Source organism: Macadamia integrifolia, chromosome 13 (genome assembly GCF_013358625.1).
Source record: "Macadamia integrifolia cultivar HAES 741 chromosome 13, SCU_Mint_v3, whole genome shotgun sequence".
Lineage (NCBI taxonomy): Eukaryota > Viridiplantae > Streptophyta > Magnoliopsida > Proteales > Proteaceae > Macadamia > Macadamia integrifolia.
This window is the reverse complement of record NC_056569.1, coordinates 12,071,977-12,090,567: the sequence shown is the minus strand read 5'-3', so window position 1 is coordinate 12,090,567 and position 18,591 is coordinate 12,071,977. Positions and strand designations below refer to the sequence as shown.

The window sequence follows — 18,591 nt, the reverse complement described above, 5'->3', positions numbered from 1 at the left end:
TGAAGTATGGTGGTGTTTCTAAATCAAGTGGTTAGTTTCTAATTTCAGTCTTGGGTAAGAAACTTAAAATCCGACTGCTGAATTATCATCGTGCTTTGAGGGTTTGAACTATATTTAGTCATCTACATCTGGCCTGATTTTGTAATTAATTGGAGTTCTAGATTGGGGGTTATTGGTGGTGTTAGCTTGCTGGTTTTGACCCCTACAATTCTGCCTGTGGGTTGGAATCTGAAACCTCTTCAGGGATATCTTGAATCCACCACACACACTCTCCCCCTCCCCCTCCCCCTCTCCCTCTCACCCACGTTCACCCTCCCCTTACCCTTCACCCTGACCAACCCTTTCCCACTCATTCTCACCCTCCCTCTCCCTTTGCAACTGATCATAGGAGTATCATATGTTTCTCCACCTCCCCCACTAATTACTGACGTCTATCTTCATGAGGTTCAGTGATTAGTATTTTTATCCCTATTTTACTCCTCTGATACCGTTTCTCAACAAGATTCAATAAGTTGCAAATTATGGCCCCCAATCCAACTCAACAAGAAAACTTATGAGGGTAAAATATATATATAGATAGATAGATAGTCAAGCGAGCTGATTCACTATTCATCATGACGTATAGAAAGACCGTAAAAGTAAATACTCCATCCCCATAGTTTTCGTGTGAATATATGGAAGACTATAGTATAAGGAATTTACAATTGCATTCAGTATAAAGCAACAACCATAAACTAGAATTTAAATGTCATGTCACTTAGACGGCCAAACTTTGGTAGAGAATTTGATGATTTTGTAAAGGGAGGGCATAGCAACCTCTAAAGTCTCAAGATACACTACAATCCAGTAACAGCCATGTCCTAAACTTCCATCCAATAAATGCTTCAACTATTCATTGAATTGGTTCAAGAAAAATTTCATGATTATTTGACCATAGCTATCACTCCACCAAACAAATCACGCAACATTCAAGATCTATAAAACACTTTTACCTTATTGATGCAGAGTAATAACCAAAATAGGCTTGTTTTATTAGGAAAAAGCTTAGGGATGGGTTGTATATGTGTTGGGCCTTCAGTCCATGTGGTTTGGAGTGCATTGGGCCACTTTTATGGGTCTAAAAGGGAGGCTCTAAGATTGAGTACGAGATTACTAGTTAGTTTCCTTTTTTCATTAGTTTCCTTTTTAGTTGGGCTTTGATGGGGTTAATTAGTTTCTAATTTCAATCAGTAGTTAGTTTCTAATTTCAATAATTGTATTTTCCTAGTTTCTATTTTCAGAATCGGAAACTAGAGGAGTTGTTCTTTATTTAGTTTCCTATTTCAATTTTGGAAACTAAACTTAGTTTCTATTTTGTAAACCCCCCATCATTATTATAAATAAAGGAGAGCTCCCATTAGTAGAGCCACGATTTATGAATGAAAAAAAAAGCTTGCTGCTATGCCTCTACTGGGACTGCTGTGTGTTTGATCACAGTGGAAGGGAGTCATGTTTGATCCATTCGACTCCTTGCGGTGGGAAGCCCAGGAGGATCTGATACAAGTGTTTTCTTCTTCTTCAAGGTTATCTGCAAGACTTTTTTGCTGCCTTACTGCTACAGGTATTTAGATCAGTACTTGTTCTCAGTTCTGCCCAGAATTTTCTGAGTTAATTGTGCATCGGTCCCTAAATTTCCTAGAGCAAACCAGCCATCCCCCAGGGCTGTTCTTTGGGTCGAGTCTTCCTCTCATTAAGGACTCCCTTTGATCCAGTTTTGGTCCCCATTTGGGCTGTGGTCATCAAGTTATCAGAAATTTCTCTTTTTTTTGTCCTGTAGTGACTTTACCAGGACAGAATCTGGTTCAATTGTTTGGACAGTCCTATTCTGTTTTCTGTTGTGTCTAATATTGATTTGGGTCTGTTAGCATCCTAATACTATTGCTGGATCATTCTTACTTGATCACTACTGATCTGTTCCAAGTCTTATTGGGTGTTGAGATCCATAGCTTCTGATTACTATATTTTCTGTTGGTCTGATTTATTTAGTTCTATATTGGCTGGTTCTGGTTGTTCTTTAATTAAAAGTTCCTGCAGTTGAGACTTGGTTAGACCACCAACCCTAGTCTACATCACTTATCTTAAAGAATGTCCTAGTAATATTAACATCTGTTGAGATTGACACTAATCCCGATAAGGGATTAGTGCTAATCTCAGGGCCTTTTGGTCCTATCGGGTTCATACTTGGTTTTTAGGGTTGCCCTACCTTGAGAGGGGCTGTTTTGTAATTGTGTTTTTTTTTTTTTTTGCTCTATATATACAACATAATAACCTGTGATCAGACCTATTCTGGACTGATCGCAGGCTGCTCTGTTTTCGGACTGCTATCGGCTCTTCTTCTTCTTCTCCTCTTATCTTCTTCTTCTTCTCTTTTCTGGTTTCTGGTTTTGGTTACAAGGTTTTTATATTGCAACATGGTATCAGAGCAGGTCTAAATCACATCGATTGGCTAAGCACAAATCATCGCTGCTGATTTCAACCTAGCGGTATTGTTTTTCTGGTGTGCAGCCACCTCCTTGCTGCATCTATTACCTGGTTTGACCTAGTTATCATGATATAAGTAAAACTATATCTCTTTTTTATTACTACTTGCTTCGTATTTGTACTGGTTGAGGTCGAGACTTCTCCCTCCCTCTTTTTATGGCTGCTGCCCCTGGTTCTGCAGTGTGTATTGCTGCTGCCCCTATTTGTGGGCTGATTTACTGTTGATATTGAAGTGCTGCTGTCCACTGTTTTATCTTCCTATGCTACTACCTTCTTTAACAGATTTGTTTGGTCTTCTATCAAGGCTAGCTCGACCCTAACTGCTGCCCCTATCGGATCAATATTTTTTTGGTGTTTGTGGTGTCCGATTGCTTACTGCTGCTGGTGTTTCAGATCTGATTTGTGGGAGATTATTATTTGATTCTCATGGCTGAGAACAAATCCCCTACTACTTCTTCTACCTCGGACAATGTGAATGTTCAGATTACATCTATCAAGCTTAAGGGAAGCTTGAACTATCTTCTTTGGGCTCAGTCGGTCAAGGTTTATCTGATGGCAAAGGACAAGCTTGATTACACCACCTCTGATCCTCCCAAAGAATCTAACTCTGGTTATACTCAGTGGCAGAAAGAGAATGCATTAATCCTCATATGGTTATGGAACAGTATGGAACCAGATGTCGCTACTAATGTTATGTTTCATTCTACTGCAACAGGAGTGTGGAATGACTTGAAGGAGACCTACTCTTAGGAGAAAAACATGACTCGTATCTATGATATCTATGAAAAACTGTTTCAGTTTCGCCAGTCAGACAAGCCACTTGCAGAATATTACAGTACTTTGAAGGGTATGGCTGAAGAACTCAATGTCTTCCAACCCTTGACCACTGACAATGATAAATTGAAGGCTCAGCATAACGGGTACTTCATCTCCAAATTCTTGGCTGGTCTGAACAATGACTTGAAGGCAGTGAAGGGTCACTTATTGGCAGTGGATACTGTGCCTACTCTGAATGATACCTACTCACGACTGCAGCGAATTACCTCTTCCACAAAATCTTATCAGTCTTCCAAAGACAATTCTGCCTTTCATGCCAACAGTGGACGTGGTCGCGATCGTGGGGAAGGTCATGGGTCAGCTGGTCGTGGATCTGGTGGACAATCCTCTGACCATACAGCTCGCCAGTGTGCTTCTTGCGGAAAGCCCAACCATACTGTGGAGAGTTGGGAAAAGCATGACAAACCAGAGTGGGCAACACAATTAGCTAATCATGTAGTGTCAGATGAGGGTACGGACACAATGGCTCCCACTGACACTACACCAACATCTTCTTCAGGAGATTCAGCTACCGGTCTACGCGATGACATCAACCACTTGCGCCGACGCTTACACACTCTTGAGGCATCTGCTAATACATCTACTAGTGCATCCACATCCGCTGCTACCCTAGCCCACACAGGTACCTCAGCCCTTCTTACTACTACATCTACCCCCTGGATCATTGATTCAGGTGTTTCTACACATATGATCGGTAATTCATCACTTTTTAAGGACTTTTCTACCAGTTCCAGTTCTAACTTTGTGATCCTTGCTAATGGTGCTTCAACACCGGTTCTAGGTCACGGTTGTATCTCACCTACCCCATCCATAAACTTATCCTCTGTCTTACATGTTCCTCAATTTCCATCAAGTCTTCTCTCTGTGAGTCAACTAACTAGCTCGTTAAATTGCTCAATAACATTCTTTCCTTCTTACTGTGTCTTTCAGGACCTTCACACAAGGAAGACGATTGGTGGAGGGCGTGAAAAGAATGGATTATATTACCTCAACAGTGGTTTTTCTACCTCTTCTGCTACTGCTACGGCTGTTGGTGACATCACTCCTTTCCAATGGCATTGTCGTTTAGATCATTTGTCGTTTTCTAGGTTACAGCTTTTATTTCCTAGTTTTAAGTCTACTCCTAGGTTAGAGTGTGAGGCTTGTGAGTTGGGGAAACATCACCATGTGTCATTCCCATCTCACTCTTAGTCCACTTTGATGTATGGGGTCCTTACAGAGTCAATAATAGATTTGGGTTTCGGTATTTTGTGACTTTTGTGGATGATCATTCTCGCCTTACATGGCTTTATATGTTAAAGGACAAGTCTGAATTTTTACATGTATTTACAAAATTCCATAATGAAATAAAGACTTAGTTTGGAATTCCAGTGCTTTGTTCATAATTTGCACTTGCAAGTTGATAAGTTATCTCTTAGGTCTACTAAATGTATTTTTTTGGGCTATTCTCATACTCAGAAAGGGTATAAGTGTTATGACCCTACTACACACAGGAACTTTGTCAGTGTCGATGTGACCTTTGAAGGTACTTCATTCTACCCTTCTCCAATGCCCTCATCTAGTGTAGAGTGGTCTTCTCCATCTCCTCCACCCATACCCTCCCTTATACCCTTCCATGATGCTCCTGGTGCCAGTGACTCCCCTCCTCTACAGGTTTATCCGCGCAAGAAGAAGATTGCACAGCCAAGTGGTGAGGTAATTACTCCAGATGCTTCACTCCTTCCGCTGTCGGCTTCCTCTAGTGAAGCTCCTCTTTCCTCCTCCGTCTGATGACTTACCAATTGCGCACAGGAAAGGTACTCGTTCTAGCACTCACAAATCTATGGTTGTGTACCCTATTGATAAATTTGTATCTTTATCTCATCTTCCCTCTCCTATCCATGGTCTTGCCCTATCTCTTTCCACTAACCCTATTCCCCGTACCCACACTAAGGCCCTCTGTATCCCTGGATGGAAGGCTGTCATGGATGTAGAAATGGATGCTCTTTTAAGTCGTGGTACCTGGAGTCTGGTAGATTTACCTCTTGGTAAGGATCTGATGAAGTGTCGCTGGGTCAGGGTGTACACTGTTAAGTATCATTCTGATGGCTCTGTTGAGCAGTTGAAGGCCCGTCTGGTTGCTAAGGGGTATACTCAAACATATGGTGTTGATTACTTTAAGACCTTCTCCCCGGTTGCTAGACTGAATTCTGTTCGTCTTCTTATTTCTCTTGCTGTCAACTTTAATTGGCCCTTATTTCAATTGGGCATCAAGAATGCCTTCTTGTATGGTGATCTACATGAAAAGGTGTATATGGAGCAACCTCCGGGGTATGTTGCTCAGGGGTAGAGTATAGGTCGTGTGTGTCGCTTACACAAGGCTATATATGGGCTGAAACAGTCTCCTCAGGTGGTTTGACAAGTTTAGTGCTACCATATTTACTTGTGGTTTTTCTCAATGTTATTCTGATCATTCTGTGTTTGTTCGTCGCAGAGGTGATAAGTTGGTTGTCTTGGTTGTATATGTTGATGACATTATTCTGACTGGTAATGATGAGGCAGGAATTTCTGAAGTAAAAGATCATCTCCAGCACCATTTTTAGACAAAGGATCTAGGCCAACTTCATTATTTCCTTGGGATTGAGGTAATCTGCTACAAGAAAGGGATCAGTTTGTCTCAAAGGAAGTATGTGGTGGATCTTCTATCTGATATTGGGATGCTTGCATCCAAACCTGTTGATATTCCTATGGATCCTCACCAAAAGTTTGGTGTGGATGATGGTGAACCCCTCCGGCCTCCAAGATGTACATCAGTACATGAGCCTGATTGGCAAGTTAATTTACCTCACTGTGACTCGTCCTGATATTTCCTATGATGTTGGAGTTCTTAGTCAATTCATGCTGTCTCCTCAGAAAACACATTGGGATGCTACTGTTCGTGTTCTTCGCTATCTCAAAGGTGCACCGGGAAAAGGTTTGATTTACCATCCTAATCGGCATATGGACCTAGTGGGGTACTCTGATGCTGATTGGGTTGGATCTGCTAGTGATCGAAGATCTACTACTGGATACTACACATTTGTTGGAGGTAATCTTGTTACGTGGCACAGCAAGAGGCAGACTACTATTGCCCGATCCAGTGCAAAAATTGAGTACAGAGTCATGGCTCATACCACTGCTAAGTTGATGTGGCTACGGTCATTACTCTTGGAGCTGGGGTTTCCAATGACCAAGCCAATGAAAATGTATTGTGACAACCAAGCTGTGATTTATATTGCTAGTAACCCGGTCTTCCATGAGAAAACCAAACACATAGAAGTGGACTGCCATTTTGTTCGTGATGTTGTTCTGAAGAGGTTGACTGAGACTCCGTTTGTTCCCTCATCGGATCAGTTAGCTGACATGTTCACTAAGTCCTTGTTTGCCCCTACTTTTCGCAATGGTTGTACCAAGCTAAGCATGGGTGATGTGTATGCTCCAGCTTGAGGGGGAGTGTTGAGATTGAAGCTAATCCCGATAAGGGATTAACGCTAATCTCAGAACCCGATAGGGGCCTTTTGGTCCTATTGGGTTCATACTTGGTTTTTAGGGTTGCCTCCCCTTATGAGGGGCTGTTTTGTAATTGGTTATACAACATAATAACCTGCGATCAGATCTATTCTGGACTGATCGCAGGCTGCTTTGTTTTCGGACTGCTATCGGCTCTTCTTCTTCTCCTCTTATCTTCTTCTTCTCTTTTCTGGTTTCTGGTTTTGGTTACAAGGTTTTTATATTGCAACAACATCCTTATCACAATAGGCTGATCCAGACTACTGCATTAGTGTATCTTGAACCATTTTGTTGAACCCATAGGTTTCTATTTTTTTTTTATTATGTGTTTTGGATATAAAAACCTTGTCGATGTGTTTTGATTTTCTAACATCTTCGTTTATGTGCTAAAAGTATAATTGAACCCAAGTCACTGAGGTGGAATCCAAACTAAGAAATATGGCATGATGGATGGTGATAAAGAGTTGTTGTCAAAGATCTACCGTGGGTAGCTGCAGTCGTCCATGATGATGAGAGATTGAAAGCTTTAAAGACAAATCAAATTGAAGAAGTCTTTCTCAGAAGATCAAGATTATCTAAAGTTCTATTGTTTTATTATTATGTAATCTTGATGTTAATGTCCACAAGAAGAAAGGCCTATAAAAGACATAAAAGATCTAACTTGAAAAACCTTAGAAACTATTTAGTTTGACTTTGACTTAGAAAACCCTATAGTTCTGTTGTTCACGGTCTTTTGTGATAAGCTGCAGAGATCCATAGTTTTTATGGTTAAAATTGTTTCAAAACTAAGTCCTTAGACGGACTCATGAATGGTCGTTCGTGGGTGCTTTCTTCAAGACAGAAACAGTGGGTCTTGAGTCTAGGTTCTATCGCCAACCAAGGAAACTCACAATCATTTTGGATAGAGCATTAACTGCTCCATGGTTAGTGATGTTTGACTCAATTAATTAGCCATTGATCTAAATGGAACTCCAGGTATCTTAAATAGTGCTTATGAACTTTAATGGTTTGCTTTCTTGGAAATAAAACTAAGTCTTGAAATCTAAGTTAATTAAATACTTTTTCAAATGATTTCAAAAATCAGTTTGGAACATTATATGAAAACTTAGGAAAACCAAGTTTGACTCTGAAAGCTAGCATAATGGTTAGTTAATTGCCTATATAAAGGTTTGAGTCATTAGAACAAACAACAATTCATTTGAGCTAAAAAGTGATATCAATTTGAGAAAGGGCAAGAAGATCTTGTGAGAATCAAAGTGCGCTTAAACACTTTCAGCTCCCGGCTTATTAAGAAGTATTAACTGTTGTTCTTGGTGTGGGTTGAAGCTCACGGTTGTGGTTTGTGTGCAAAAGCTGAAATCCTTGGCCGGTGGTTCGGGTACTCAATCCGATGGACTGTGATTGAGTTGTGTTTGAACTCCTTAGTCAAGTGTGGCTTGGGTGCTCAATCCGATGGACTGTAATTGATTTGTGAAAATCCTTAGTCGATGGTCTGGGTGCCAATCCGAGGGATTCTGATTGTTTTGTACGGCTTGATTTAGGCCATTTAGAAAGGAATCCCCATAGTAGAAAAAGAAATCCCTAGTTCAATGGAATTAGGTAATGGACAAAGGATCTAGGATCCAAACCACTCTAATACCTTGTGTCTCCCATTGTCTCTTACTCTATCTCTCCCTTGTACCATCCTTCTTCCATTCCACTTGCTTCTTCCATAGTTACAATCTACCTTGTTGATGTTTCTTTTTGTTTGCAAGTAGTTGAAACCAAGAGACAACCAAGTTAGTGCCTCTCACCTTCCAAGTAGTTGAAACCATGTGTAGTTCAAGTAAGCTAGTCGAAAGCATCCATACCTTGTTGAATCTACGATCCCTTTCAAGTAGTAATAGCAAAAGACCTTCTAAAGGTTTTAAGTTAGTTTAAGAAAAGGAGTTAGCTTTCACAAAAAGTAGTCACCCAATTCACCCCCCCCCCCAATCCCTCTTAATGTAGAGCTGATTTGGACAAATCAAACCAGCTCACAACTACAGGATTTTTTTTACCAAAGAACAACCATAACCCAACCCAAAAAAACATGCATAGGAAATCAGACTATAAATAACTGTAGACAAAACTACAGCAGAACCTGAAAACTCATCCAATACTGATGGCTGGTTTGGCCTAGGCAGGTTCTGAAAATTGCTCACAGAATCTGCAATTTTCTGGACGTAACTGATAAGAAAACTGAATTTAATACCTGTATAAACTTGAGCAGATCAGTAACACTTTGTGCAATTGAGAGAAGAAGAAGATAAGCTAAGGAAGAGGACCTCTCGGGCTTCACACCGCAGAGAGTCAACTGGATCAAACACCAATTCCATCAGCCTTGATCAAACACAAGACAACTCTTCATGGAGAAGACAATAGCAGCAGCCATTAATTTTTTTTATCAAAATCGTTCCGAGCTTTAGGAGCCTCCTCTTCTTTATTTATAATGTTGATGGGGGTAGGGAATTACAAAATAGAAGGTTCCTCAAAAGGAAACCTTAATTTAGTATTCTAATACAATACTTACTAAAAACTGAAATTAGAAACTAACTGAAATTAGAAACTAGCTGAAAAAGGAAACTAGCTGAAAAAGGAAACTAACTACTAATGACTTGACTCCCAAGGAAACAAATATAACTTAAATCAAACCCAACTAATGAAAAAGGAAACAAACTAGTAATCCCGTATGCAACCTTAGAGCCCCTCTTTTAGACCCATAAAAGGGGGGGCCTATTACACTCACAACACATGGGATCAAAGGCTCAACATGTATGGAACCCAACCCTAGGCCCATAACTAATAAAACAAGTCTATTTTAGTTATGAATCTGCATCACCTCTGGTGTTGCCATTTGATCCAACACATTTCATCATTTAACTTAAACATCCATGGCTAGGGAAGAACAACAGAAGTAGGATCTCTCTTTGTTTTAATTTTAGTCATTTGTACATAACTTGAAATACTTATGAGAATGTTTCCCCTTTTTCATATTCATCAATCTATACTCTTGCAGAAAAAGGCTCATGAATTTCCGTAAGGAATGGACACTGGACCAGGATGAAATGCGTGAATATCGGGATTGGCGGATTTGTATGATTGAAATAAGCCTCAACTCAACTTGAACTAGCAAATATCATACCCATAGTTGTCAAGGCGTCACTAAGGCGACAACTAGGCTTGCAGGCGGCCGAGTTGGAGTCTAGACGATTGTCGCCTTATTGCACCGGTGCCTTACTACAAGTTGTAGCACTTATTTATGTCAAATATCATTTAAGTAAATGAAATTATTAAAATATTATTCATATATAAGTAAATAACCCCGTATTTGAATCCAATAAAAATAGTTTAAAAATAAAATTCTAAAATGATAAAAATTCAACCCCCAATCCAAGAACAAAAACTGAATTTTTTGTTGGACAAGCAATTTTTAACTTTCAAATGCTGAGGTTTTTCTCAATTCTGAAAAAACTCCATAAACCTTACCATGGTAAAACATTGTTAAAAACCAATAGTCCAGTAAAATAATCTTTTGTTTTGATATCCATAAAATTATTTTCATTTAGGCAATTTTAAAAGCATTCAAGCACTTTAAAATAAATTTGACCGGAATATAACTTTGTCATTAAAACTCAGATTTAAGTAATCTTAGTCTTGTTGGAAAGTTGGTTTTGTGCTCTACCTAATACAAAATGTATCATGTAAAAATAAAATCATTTGACCAACCAAATTTATTATAGAACACGAACATTTCTCTAAATGTTGATTTTTTTATGATTTAACGTGACTTAATGTTGATTTTTATGATTTAATGTGGCTTATTGTTGATTTTTGATGACTTGATGTGGCTTAATGTTAATTTTTTATGATAAAATGTATATGTAACATACTAAATAATGTTAGAAAATAGGGAAAATAAAAAATAACACTCGTTCGCCTTAGCCTTGTCGCCTAAATGCTTAGGTAGCCCTCTAACGCCTTGATTCACCTTGGCGTCGTGCCAACTATGATCATACCACAATTTTCATTTCAATTGTCACAAATACCTCGTCTATTGGACCACAACCAAAATATTTCATGTCCATATTGCCACATTTTCCTATTTATTCTTACCGTTTTTTCCTTTTTCCCTATCTTCTATCAACCCACCCCCCACCCCAAAACAAAAAATAAAAATGGGTAAGTTTCTATATTCTCCTGCCATGCATAAGTTGAATAGAGGTACAGGCAAGACAAACCAATTAAAAAGGTCAAATGCGAAGAAAGAATGTGTGTCTCTTGGCAGGAAAGGTACTGTGATAGTGGACCCTTGTTCTCAATGGAACCATTCACCTTAGATGAATACTACATGATATTTTTAATCATAAAGACATTCATGTTAAAAGTGGAGGAATCCAGCATCATTATACAGAAGAGAAGAGTTCTCACTCGACTAAAAAATTAACCTCTTAACCATCCCACGCCATACCATCACCTAAGCTTGACACTGTTGTGTTTCAAATTGTATTTTTCGATTTCACATGTAAAGAACAAATGAACAATTATAAATATAAAATAATCTCCTCACCAAAAGGTCAGTCAGTGAGAACCTTCAGTTGCACATATTTGTCATCTATTATTTAGTACCAGAGCTTAAGACTAGCTGTCTTCATTTTTATCTCCAACAACTCCTCTAATACCACTCCCACTACTCCCTTCCAAATTGTTCTCTAGTTCAGCCTACAAATCTCCAACAGACCATCTGATGCAGTGAGTGCAGTCCATGGCCAGGAATGGGAGAGGTTTTAGTCCCACATTGGTCAGGTAGTGTTCGGATATAGGGCTTATGACCTTGCAAGGACTTCTTCACCCTAAAGCTCGGGCTTTTGGGTTGGACATCATTACCATCCCATCAAGCCTGATCGACAGAATTATCTCATGTGGTGTGCCCACTTTGTTCCACTTTAAAAGGGCCATGATTTGCTTGGATATGTTGATGGATCCTACCCCTTTTTGCAGCCAAGTTTCTTCAGTCTGGCTCCTCTACTCAGAAAATTAATCCAAATTTGTTCCTTTTTTAAAGGAGCATGATTTGTTTGAAAATGTGCTTGCCCAAGTCGTTCATCATTCTATTTCTGCAGTGGTCTGGGATGCACTCCTCAAGATGTTTAAAAACCAATCATGGGCTCACAAGAATGCTGTTGAATATTCAACCTCAAAGTCTAAAAAAGGGGGGGGGGGCTCTCAATGCATGATTATCTTCAGAAGAAGAAAGCTATCTCAAACAATCTTTGCTGCCATCAGCCAATCAGTTTCTGAAGATGAACTGGTACTTAATATTCTCTGGTCTTGGTTCTGAGCACAATTCACTTGTGACTTCAGTAAATACCAGATATCATCCTATCTCTCTGGGGGATCTTTGTGGCTATCTATATACCAAGGAACATCATCATATTGAACAACTCAACAAGCCACTACTTGAGACACTGCCATAAGTTCATGCTGCTAATGGAGGTGGCACCGCAAATGGTCGGTTTTCTCGGTCTTTTATTTTCTCACAGAGACAAGGTCTGTCCTCACCAAATTCCTCCTCTAATGTTCATTATCATGGTCGGGGGAAGAATCATAGCCGTTTCAATTACCATACATCTCCACAGAATTCTCAACTTTATGGTTCCTCAATGGTTACTTGTCATGTTTGCAACAAAGTTGGTTTGACAAGCACACTTGAAACACTAGTAGGAGCTCCCCTCATATATAATTTTAGCTATCAGTACATAAGTTGAAATATTAATTAGTAATTAGAATGTCTGCCTTTTCTAATATTCATCATTTCCTACTATTAATCTGGCAAATTATCAGACCACGACTTCCACGACCCTTCAATTGTCACAAGTATCTCTGTTGGACCACACCCAGAATGTTTTATGTTCAAGTGGCCACACTTTCCAGTTAATTCCTTGTTCTTTTTCTTTTTTTCTATCTTTTGCTCCCCAGCCACCAAAAAAATGTTAAAAATAATAATTGGTAGGTTTCTAATTGTCTTGCCATACATAAATTGAAGATGCAAGGGAAATGATAAAACAATTATTTAAAATATATATATATATATATATAAATATATATGGGGAGAAGAAAGAAGGTATGTCTCATGGTAGGAAAGGGATAGTGATAGTGAACTGTTGTTTTCAATAGAACCCTTCACCTTAGATGAAACTAATGAATTTTCTTTATTTTTTATCATGAAGACGTTTCATGTTAAAAGTGGAGGAATCCATTCACTAAGACTTTCCAACATGCATTCCTGAATCCTGAAAGAGGACCATTCCATTTTCATTTATCATGCATGTTACTATGTTTTAACTATAGCAATAGCTTCTTAACAAAGATGCATAAAACAACAACTGCAATTCTCAAGCCCAAGATTACACAAAACAAACCCTGTAGGGTTTCCATCCAGAAACGCTATTCTATCTTCATCTGCAAAACAAAGACACATTTCTTCCAAACTAGAAACAAGGATTTGAAGCAAATAAAACCAAGACGAAGATACTGTCTAGGGTAAGCCAACAACAACTGCAGTAAAACAAAAAATGACACCTTACTGCAAGGACCAGATTACAATCAAATCAAAACGAAATAAACCACGGCAGAGTGTGACTAAAACGGACAACAGAAGTTCCCTGGAATCGAGAAATTCAAATATTAAGAACTTCGCAATATCAATGGAACCAGATTTTTTTATTTTTTGGATTCCAAAAGGAAAAAACAGAGTTCGAAAATCCCATGCTCACTAAGAGGTCTCAAGTTCAACCCTCCTGGCTGTTACCTACTTCCCTCCCCTACCTATCCAAAAAAAAAAAGGAAAAAATAGAGTTCGAAAAGGAAAGTTTAAAGCAAGTAGGACGACAGAAAGAATAAAGACTTACTCAGCAAGATCACCCAACTGCCGTAAAATCCCGACGAGTCCTGCGACTGCAACTCCATCAAGAATAGCCTTCGGATCTTCACTATTAGCTGCTCTGTATAGCTCTGGAGCACCCAGGCCATACTCATTCCTCACTCTAACCCGAGCAAGTGGCATTGTTTTCACTCCTACGTTCCTTCACCAAATCTGAAACAGATAAGAACTCTTCTATTCAAGTCACGATCAATAAACATAGAAATCAAGGAAAAAGCTAAGAAAAAGCTAGAAGCAGATATCTAATGGCGGAAATGAATTGAAATAAAAAATGGAAAACCGTAAAGGAAGTGAAAGATTAGGTAAAACAGAGATGTAAAGTAGCTTAACTGCCAAGCAAGAATCACAGTAGCTTCCTCTCTCTTTCTACCGATCGAAGACGAAGACGAAGACGAAGACGAAGAGGATAAAGAAGAAGACGGACCTTGCCAACTCTGCAAGGCATTCTCCGCACAAACCATCATTACCGGAAACGTAGTGATTCTCGTGATATATAACACACTCATTTTGTTCTGAAACCGCCATGGTACAGATACGTGAAAAGACTAGATTAACCCTGGATGGGTTCATTGACCGGGGGGACCGGTTCATTTATTCATTTTGAGTAATCTGGTAATTTTAATTAGGATTATAATAAATGGGCCAATGGGGTGAGAGCTGCAGTGTCATTAAAGTTTAGATAAAGATTGACAAATAGGCTAATAAGGATTATTTTTTCTAATTATTGGAATCTTATTGGGACTTGGAAGTCGCAACTAATGGGAAGTCAATGTAGCAACTGCTCCATTAATTATGACTGGAATTTAGGGTTGGTGATGAGTCTGGTCCGGGCCAGAGTTGATTCATTGATGATTTGTAACTGGGAAGGCTACCACCAGAATAGTTCAGTTGGATTATTAAATTTGAATGGCAAGATGCATTTGTGTGAATCGGATCTTTTTTCTTCTTCAACCAGACTCATGCACATAGCCCAACACTTAGGGGCACGCAATCCCAGACATGCATGTGTTTGGTTGAAGAACCATCGGAGGGAAAGTTGTTGGAGAGGATTTCAATCCGTGTGAAGTTGGCCCTCTTTTCACTCGATCAGTTCAAAGAGTATGAATTATGCTTTATGGTCGAGAAATGTAATTGATTTTATTTTTTAATCGAGTTTTCCTTCACTCATATCAAAGAAGAATCTCTTCCGCTAGCTGCCATTATTGCTCTTGGATCATTAAGATAGTTATCGTGAGGCAAGGGATATACGACAATACCGACTAAATGAAGCAATAGTGTTTTAGATAGGAGGGATATTTTTTTAGCCTACTTTGAATCCTTTCAAAAGGCCTCTACTGAATTTGGGATATGAGAACACTGAAAGGGCATTTTGAACATTCAACAAATAGTGGGCATGTAATAATGGTGGTAGATTCGTGGTTGAATAATTCACCCCAAGTATATTTTCTCTTATTTTCTTTGGAAGGAATACAATCTGCTTAATAATCACAAGCAATATGGGCACCTCTAGTTTTGATAGTTAAGTCTCTAGCTGATAGTGGAAACTAACTCATCCTACCTCACGTGGAGGGTTAGGTAGGTTAGAGAGGAATGATAACTTCATCTACAAAAAGGAAAGGAAAGGAAAGGGAAGGGAAGGGAAGGGAAGGGGAGGAACCGTATCCAGATGGCGGTGTAGGAAACACCCAGAGATGGTACACGAAAAGAAAATGCTACCCCCCAACCTTAGGACATCGAAGATGTTGGCACGCATCTCTCACTAGTCCCGTGTACAAGTGTTTTGCACCAGTAGGACGTGGTTCTTTCGCCCAAAAAACAATTACCAACAAGTGTCAATGGTAACTTTAATTGCCATTTACTCAGATCCATGTGATTGTATAAAATTTAATTTCTCAAGAGATTCATTGATAAAACCTTTTCCAGGGTTTGAAGAAGGCAACTAAAGAAGGATGTGATATCGATGAGATATGGAGTGACATAGATGAATTGAGATTTTTTTTTTACAATAGATCTTTTTGGCCATGGATTACTTACCTCTCTTTTTGGAAAATACTCATGTTTTGTATAAATTTCCATTTTTTGTAAAGCCCACTAACAATCTAGTTAGAATTCTTAAGACCATAGCCTATAACACTATGGATATATAGTGATCGAAGAACCACAAGCTATGTTCCAAACTCTTTTTATAACTGTTAAAAAAAAAAAAAACTCTCTTTTTTACTTAATTCAATTTTTTTTCTTTCTAATAATAATTAAAAAAAAAATCATTGATAGCAGAATGGCTTTTTCTCAATCAAAAGATGAATTATTTTGCGTGTCAATTATGTAGAAAGACCCAATACATTAGATCTCACCTTTTCCAATGGGTGAGCTCCTCATGCTCATTCATAATCACATAGATCCCACCCATATCTCTAAAACAATCATGAGGGAGCACATCCTACTTTGGGCAGGCTACATTGGGCTCAATTTGGTTTCTTAGATGAGTTTTGCAAACTCAATTCAGGTATTTGATTTTTGGGATCTCCCTTGATTTTTTTTTTTTTTTTTTTTTTTTTAAGAAGTGTATTGTCGAAGGATTAGAAGAAGAAAGGTAAAGGTGGGGATTCTCCCTGTCTCTCTATGTTGTAATTTTGCATTTTTAAAAGCAGTCTAATTCTTTGACTTTTTAGATCACTCAAGCAAAGAGGTCAATGGATTAAAGTCCTTCTGCACTGAAATTTGACCCAAAGTCTTAAATAGTTTTTTTTTTTTTTTTTCAAATTTTATATAGCTGGGGAATAAATGTTGGGACGGTCATGAAGTGATTAATACGCAGAGCACTTTTGCATGTACCATGTGAAAAAAGATTTATAGCCAGCTAGATCTTCTTGTCTGATCACCCTTGTTTTAGAATATTTTAAAGTATTTAATTAATAATTTACGAGAGTACTTCAGTTAATAGTACATTTTTTTTTTATCAAATTTATGCATCAGCTCCAAACATAGGAAGGCTCCTTCTTGTAATGGTAGCATTTTTCGTTAAATTTTTTAGTCAAAAAATAATGTCTTGGGGAGGGGAATAAAAAAAGTGAATGACGGTTCGAAGAGTATTATGTAAATAAAAAACTTAAGATCAATCACAAAACTTAGAGCCCGTTTGGTATCGTTTCTGTTTCAGAAACGTCGTTTCGTGTAAAAAACGAAAATTTCAGTTTCTGTGTCAAAATGCAGTTTTTAAACGAAAAAATTGTGTTTCAAAATTTCAGATTTTTATCAGGAACTTCTTTTTTTTTTTTTTGTAAAACGGAACGAAACTAGGAAGACTTTCAGTTTTTGTTCCAAAAAAACAGAAACGGACCATAAGTGCACCAAACAGAAGATTCCGTTTTTTCATTCCAATAGAACGAAAAAACTTCAAAAACGTTTTTTTAGAACGATACCAAACGGTGCCTTAGAGTGTGACACCAGGCTCTCCACCTCTTTGGAGTCGACCCATACTTCCAAAATACCCCAGTCATGGTCGTTTGCCAGCTTTAAGCCTTCGAGGATGCTGTGGGAGTCTTTTTCAGAATTTTCTTTTTTCCTATGATAAAAAAGTTGGCACCTATTAGCATTATACTTCCAGGAAAAATAACAGTGAAAGTCCAACTAGAAATCTGAGTCTTGATATTGGTGAAAGCTATGCAAATCAAAATCTGAAAATTTGAATAGGGTAGAGAAGGATAGCATATGTTGTGAGGATTGGATGGATTCATTGGAACAGTGAAGTGTAAGTGAGGGATCATAATAGGGAAATTAAGTTGAAGATCAGCTATCCATCTATTGATGGAAGCCAAGACTGAGAAAGTTCGGTCTTGACAAAATTAACTGAATTTGTTCAGCGCCCTTTTTTATTTTTTTTTTTGCTTGCTTGCTTGAAGTAATCACTGTTGATTACATGAGCTTAAGGGTGTCCAAATCAAATCAAACCGAGCAGTTTATGTCGAAATTGTGAAATTGTTTAATAAATGGTTTGATTGTGGTTTTAAAATTGAGATTGTTTAATTAAACAGTTTAAATCAAACTGAATCGTTTTAACTAACTGTAAACCGTTTAAACCCGATTCATGCATACATAGTAAATGAAGACATTCATGTTTAGAATAAATAATTATTGAAAGACATTCAAATCTTTTGAATAAAAAATTAAAACATATAATAATAAACAAGTCAGTTCAATGTTAATTTTACATCCATTTCAATAAAAATTAGAAGAGAAAATAGCTCTTTGAATAAAAATTTAAAAAAAAACCTAATAAAGCTTTTAAAACTGAAACCAAATTGTTTAAACCGTAATCGTCTAGCTCGATATGTTTGTACCTTGATTCGGTTCACTATTCACTTTGATCATCATTTCACCTTCGCATAGTATCTAGCTCAATAAGTTTATACGCCGACTCGGTTCACTATGATAATCATTTTCACCTTCACATAATGTCTATTTTGACAATTACGTACGCAAACTCGGTTCACTATGTTCATCACTTCACCTTGGCATAGTGTCTAGCCCGATAGGTTTGTACCCTAACACGATTCACTATGATCATCATTTCACCTTCTCTAGTTACTCATTTCACTACGTTCATCATTTCACCTTCTTAATTGTAATAGTGCTAAACTATTACATATCGGTCTTGTTATGTGAACCTAAGCTAACAGGTGGGTTTGAGTAAGAATTTTAGCCTGGTCCATCTACACCTTTTGTTTGAAACATTATAGAAATTT

The 18,591-nt window shown here is 38.1% G+C and overlaps 1 protein-coding gene across 2 annotated transcripts in view; it reads right to left on the bottom strand.

The window, feature by feature from the left end:
- The window catches only part of LOC122059337 (protein SCAR1-like), a 35,542-nt gene extending 21,228 nt beyond the window's left edge, over positions 1-14,314 (bottom strand). Inside the window, exons 1-2 of one of the 2 annotated variants that reach the window (XM_042622063.1) lie at positions 14,177-14,314; positions 13,815-13,999 (exon numbers count right to left, since the gene is read on the bottom strand). In XM_042622063.1, the coding sequence (XP_042477997.1) occupies positions 13,815-13,969 (155 nt within the window). In that variant the 5' untranslated portion in view covers positions 13,970-13,999; positions 14,177-14,314. Of the gene's footprint in view, positions 1-13,814; positions 14,000-14,176 lie in introns of those variants that run through there. The other variant, XM_042622064.1, reaches the window with a different exon arrangement.
- Positions 14,315-18,591: the final 4,277 nt, after the last annotated feature.